The 5,396-nt window shown below is 37.1% G+C and overlaps 1 protein-coding gene across 3 annotated transcripts; it reads left to right on the top strand.

Annotated features, from left to right (window-relative positions):
* The first annotated feature begins 203 nt into the window (after positions 1 to 203).
* Positions 204 to 4,295, top strand: LOC110780203 (pentatricopeptide repeat-containing protein At2g39620). 3 transcript variants are annotated; one of them, XM_056837196.1, is made up of 4 exons: positions 204 to 3,082; positions 3,182 to 3,346; positions 3,422 to 3,514; positions 3,899 to 4,295. In XM_056837196.1, exon 1 carries the CDS (start codon positions 332 to 334, stop codon positions 2,957 to 2,959), a length of 2,628 nt encoding a protein of 875 aa, XP_056693174.1. In that variant the 5' UTR covers positions 204 to 331; the 3' UTR covers positions 2,960 to 3,082; positions 3,182 to 3,346; positions 3,422 to 3,514; positions 3,899 to 4,295. The 3 variants fall into 3 exon arrangements, with proteins under 3 accessions (XP_056693174.1, XP_056693172.1, XP_056693178.1); XM_056837194.1 differs by having other exon boundaries at positions 3,220 to 3,346; XM_056837200.1 differs by having other exon boundaries at positions 3,220 to 3,346; positions 3,902 to 4,295.
* The last annotated feature ends 1,101 nt before the right edge of the window (positions 4,296 to 5,396 follow it).

The raw sequence follows: 5,396 nt of genomic DNA on the forward strand, positions 1-5,396 counted from the left end.
GAATTTATCTATGTACCCTTATTTTACTTTTTTGAATTTGTTAAATAAATAAGACACGGAATGAGGCAGTAGCAAATTTATCCATCATTAGTTTTAGTAAGAAGATTATCTATAAGCTATATTTTGATGAAAATTGTATATAGCTATAGTTTAGTAAAAGTTTAGATATGCAAATTTAATATTCATAACACAAGATGCACGGGTATTATACTAGTGGGAAACTAAAACAGTGTATTATTTTACACTCCATTCTTTTGTATTTCCCACAACAAGAACTTACAGCATTATGTACAACCTCATACCGTGCTATAGATCAATCAGAATTTAAACCATGCTCACACCGTGCTGTAGATCACTGCATTCTCTTGCTGCAACAGCATCTGAACTTCAGACACTGTACAACAAAATCCCTACTAATTACTCTCATTTCACTACCTTGCTTTCTTCTTGCAGAAATTTAAGGTCCCTTTACAGCGTCCATGGCCGTTTGGTAATCTTGGGCATGACCAATAGCAATACAATTCTTACCCATTTGATAAACTCCTATTCTTCATTCCAAAAATTTGATTTTTCTAAGTTGGTTTTTGATTCTGTGACAAACCCAGATGGGATTTTGTATAATTCTATGATTAGAGCGTATTCGAGGTCCGATAAATTTGATGAAGCATTAGGGTTATATAATAGAATGTTGGAGAGAGAAGTAGAGCCTGATAAATATACTTTTACCTTTGTCATTAAGGCTTGTGCTGGTAAATTTGACTTAAAAGAGGGACTTAAAATTCATAATGATGTGATTAGGAGGAACTTAGAGTTGGATATTTATATTTCTACTGGTTTGGTTGATATGTATTGTAAAATGAGTCAACTTGATCGTGCACGGAAGGTGTTTGATAAAATGCCTAAGACAGATATTGTTTCTTGGAATGCTATGATTGGTGGAATTTCAAAGGATGGGGATCCTGATGAAGCGTTGGGGTTTGTAAGGGCAATGCAACGAGGTGGGGTTGTGCCGAATTCTGTTAGCTTGTTGAATATGTTTCCTAGTGTTTGCAAATTGGAGAATGTTAGACTGTGTAGGTCAGTTCATGGTTTTGTGATCAGGAGGGATTTCCCGTTGAAAGTTTACAATGGATTGATTGATGCATACTCTAAATGTGGATTTGTTGAATATGCTCGTTGTATTTTCAATCAGTTACGTGGTAGGGATCATGTATCTTGGGGAACAATGATGGCTGGTTATGCTCATAATGGATATTTTTTTGAAGTGCTGAGGTTGTTTGATGAGCTGAAGAGTAGTAGTGCAATGATGAATAAGATATCTGTTGTTAGTTCCTCTTTAGCTGCTTCAGAATTGAGAGATTTAAAGAAAGGGAAGGAGATTCATAATTGTGCAGTACAATATGGTATGGACTTTGATACTATAGTTGCTACTTCTTTGATGACAATGTATGTGAAATGTGGAGAGTTTGGAAAAGCCACTGAACTTTTTAGGGGGCTTAAGGAAAAAGATTTGGTTGCTTGGTCTGCCTTAATTGCTGCATTAGTACAAAGTGGATTTCCTATAGAAGCAGTATCTCTATTTCGTGAAATGGTGCATGAGAAGCTAAAACCAAGTAGTGTAACTCTGTTAAGTATCTTTCCAGCCTGTGCAGAACTTTCATCAGGGAATCCAGGAAAAAGCATTCACTGCTATTGTCTGAAAGCTGATATAGATTCAGAAGTTGCTGTTGGCAATGGCCTAGTTTCAATGTATGCCAAGCGAGGATTGTTCACTCAGGCATTGACCTTCTTTTTCAGAATGCCATGCAAAAACATAGTTTCCTATAATTCGCTGATAAGTGGATATTCTCAGAGTGGCGTCTCTTGCCAAGTGATGAAAATATTCCATGAATTACTAACTTCAGGGTTGAAACCTGATTCTGAAACTATGGTGAGTGTGATCCCTTCTTGTGCACTTACTCAAGATCTTGAACATGGGACATATGTACATGCCCTGATTATAAAGTGTGGATTTGCATCTGAGTGTCATGTAAAGAATGCTTTGATTGACATGTATGCCAAGTGCAGCAGAATATATTCAGCTGAGAGGTTATTTAATGAAAATGACTCTATCAAAGACGAGGTTACTTGGAATGCCATAATTTCTGGTTATGTGCACAATAGGAAGTCCAATGAAGCTCTTTATGCCTTTTGTCGAATGAAATCTGAAGGATTACAGCCTTCTGCAGTTTCTATGGTAAGTGTCCTTCCTGCAGCAGCAGAACTAAGTGCTCTCCCACAAGGTATGTCACTTCATGCCTGTACAATAAGAATGGGGTTTCAGTCCAATACACACATCAGTAATAGTCTTATTGATATGTATTCCAAATGTGGACATTTCAATGGTTCTGAGAAACTTTTTAAAGAGATGAAAAATAAAGACACAGTAACATGGAATACAATGCTCGCCGGATATGCACTTCATGGGCACGCTACACGTGCTGTTGAACTTTTTTCACAGATGCAAGGTGATAATGTGATGCTTGACTCGGTAACTTTTCTGAGTGTCTTGTCAGCATGCAGACACGGTGGATTGGTAGATGAAGCAAGAAGAATATTCAATTCCATGCATGAAAAGTTCAATCTTGAACTCAAGTTGGAACACTATGCTTGTATGGTTGATTTGTTGGGCCATGGTGGTCTATTTAGTGAGATCATGAACCTCGTAAATCAAATGCCAGTAGAACCTGATGCTGCTGTTTGGGGAGCTTTATTGGGTGCATGTAGAATGCATTCTAACTCAGACTTGGCAGAAATGGCTTTGAACAAGTTGGTGAAACTTGAGCCTGAAAACCCAGCACATTATATCGGTCTATCAAATATATATGCTGAATCTGGTAGGTGGGTTGAGGCCAAAAACATGAGATTGAAACAAGCTGATGCTGGGCTCAAGAAATTCCCAGGATGCAGTTGGGTTTAGGTCAAGAAAATAAGACACTAGATTTCAGATAGATGCGTGAAGCTGGTAGTTCTGCGCCGCTGATGGGAGCATGTAATAGTGTTTTGTGGTTATTTCCTCACGCCCTGCGAGAAAAATGAGCAGGTATACACATTTCTTGAAGAAGTTTTCTCTTCAAAAAACAAAACCATGTAGTGGCAGTATCACTAGTTTGTAATTGATGATAATTGATCTTGATTTCAGGTCTTTCTTTGCTTATCCCTTTCCCTTTGCCTTTGGAGTTTCTGTTATGTTATGACTCTGCAGAATTCAGTGAGACCTCCTCAATTACAGACACCAATTGTCCGAATGAAGAACAGCTAGGTTCAACTTGCTGCTGAGGCAGTTCCTGGTTATTTGTACCAACTGGTAGGGTAATTCCTTCTATTTTTTTGCCCCGTATTTTGTCAAGAAGATTAAAGATGATAATCTTTTCTGTGATAGGAGCAACCTAGCTATTGTTCTGAAGAGTCGGTTGGGAAGGCCTTCAATACCAGACATTCAAACAGCAGGAGATAAACAAAAGATTTTTCCTAAGTACGTTGATATTTGATAGAGTATAAAACTAATCTCGGGGCTTCAACCATCAGCTTAAACTTTTGGTTGAGTTGGTCCTTTGACATGGTATCAGAGCCAACGTGACGCAAAGGTCACGGGTTCGAATCTCATCCACCCCTCCTTTCAAAGTGGAATATTTCGCGCTAGGTATGAGGAGGCCTATGCTACATCCACACTTCAAGCCCAAAGGGCTTTCATGTGAGGGGGCGTGATAGAGTATAAAACTAATCTCGGGGCTTCAACCATCAGCTTAAGCTTTTGGTTGAGTTGGTCCTTTGACTGTCCTCTGAAAATCGAACCATTTGGCATTTCTAAGCTCATTTTTTGAGTTATTTAACATCTCTCCTTACCTGATGATTGCAGCAGTATGATGTTGTTTGAAATATCAGTGAGTTAGCTTTTGCGAGCTGCGAAAGTTGAGGTGTTTAAGTGGAAAGTTGATGGCCTCTGTGCATGCTATGCATCCATAACTGTGGAGGGAGATATAGAGAAAGGCTTAGGCAACAACTGAAAACTTTACAACTGACGAGGGATTGGCATTTCATTCTTTTCTTTTAAGATCAATATACTCCGTAATGAAATTGGGGTGAAGGAATCCGAGGAGTGATACAGGATTGTATACGCAGGGCAGGATCAACAATAAACGTACTTGAAAATTTCTACTGTTTGCCTCTTTGGTTCTATTCGATCGAAATTACTGAAAAATAATTGTAATTAGCAGTATCAATCAATAATTGCCTCTTTGGTTTTTTTTTTTTTTTTTTTCTAAATTTCTACATAAAGCAAGAGTTTCTATAACAAACCAAATATTACTTCAACAGAAATTAACGTATTTACTATTTAGTGACAAGTAGTTACATGTGGACTAGATAGTAAAATATAGAAAGTGGAATCAAAAGATCTTTTTGTCATACTTAGAATTAAACTTGTACGTGATTTAGTTATAAAGGTCAATTGATCTTGTACGTGATTTAGTTATAAAGATCAATTGATCTTTATGTACGAAGTATATGATAAAATTGTTCAAAGTATCTTTTTTTCATATTTAGAAGGAAAAATTGATGGAAATAAGTCAACCTTTGCCCCATTTATTATTATTACTAGTACAGAACCCGTGCAATTGCACAGTTTTATAAGTTTATACCAAGATTAAATATAAACTAAATAATTTGAATGAGTGATGCTATCTAACTCTTTCATTTAAAAAGTTAAAAATTGCATATAATTTACATAAGTTGTCTTCTCTTTCTTTCTCTTTTTTCTTTTTATAATTTACCATAGCACTATCTAAAATCTTTTTCGATCATCAACATCAAGGTTGTAGGAAATAGGGTACTATACTCAATGATTAATAACTAATTAAAAAGTTTAGATTGGCCTAAAGTCGTACACTTTATCGCACAAACATGGGCCTCAGAACTTTATATGGGATGTGCGTGGCATGTTGGCCACAAGGTTTCATGCAAGCTACTCAACAACCTACGCGCACAAGCACATGCGACGGCGACGACAACGATGACAACAACAACAACCACAACAACAACAACGACCTAAAAGCTTGGGCTTTGGCGCGCACGGGATAAAAACATCCATTAAAGTGTGGCAACGTACATGGCATGGCTAGGCCCATGCGCATGCGTGCCCTAGTGTGAGCGTGTGTGCGGGATGACCGACCAAAGAGTTTCACTTTTTTTTTATGACATTAATTTGTCATACGAGTTGATACTTACTTTTTTTTATTATTAATTTATTACTATGTAGATCTCTTGGTATCTTTATATACTACACTAACTAATCAGTTTCAATTTTAGTGATCGAGAGGAAGATGTAGGAAGTGATCTACATCATTTAGTAATTTACT

Source organism: Spinacia oleracea, chromosome 1, assembly GCF_020520425.1.
Source record: "Spinacia oleracea cultivar Varoflay chromosome 1, BTI_SOV_V1, whole genome shotgun sequence".
Classification (NCBI taxonomy): Eukaryota; Viridiplantae; Streptophyta; class Magnoliopsida; order Caryophyllales; family Amaranthaceae; genus Spinacia; species Spinacia oleracea.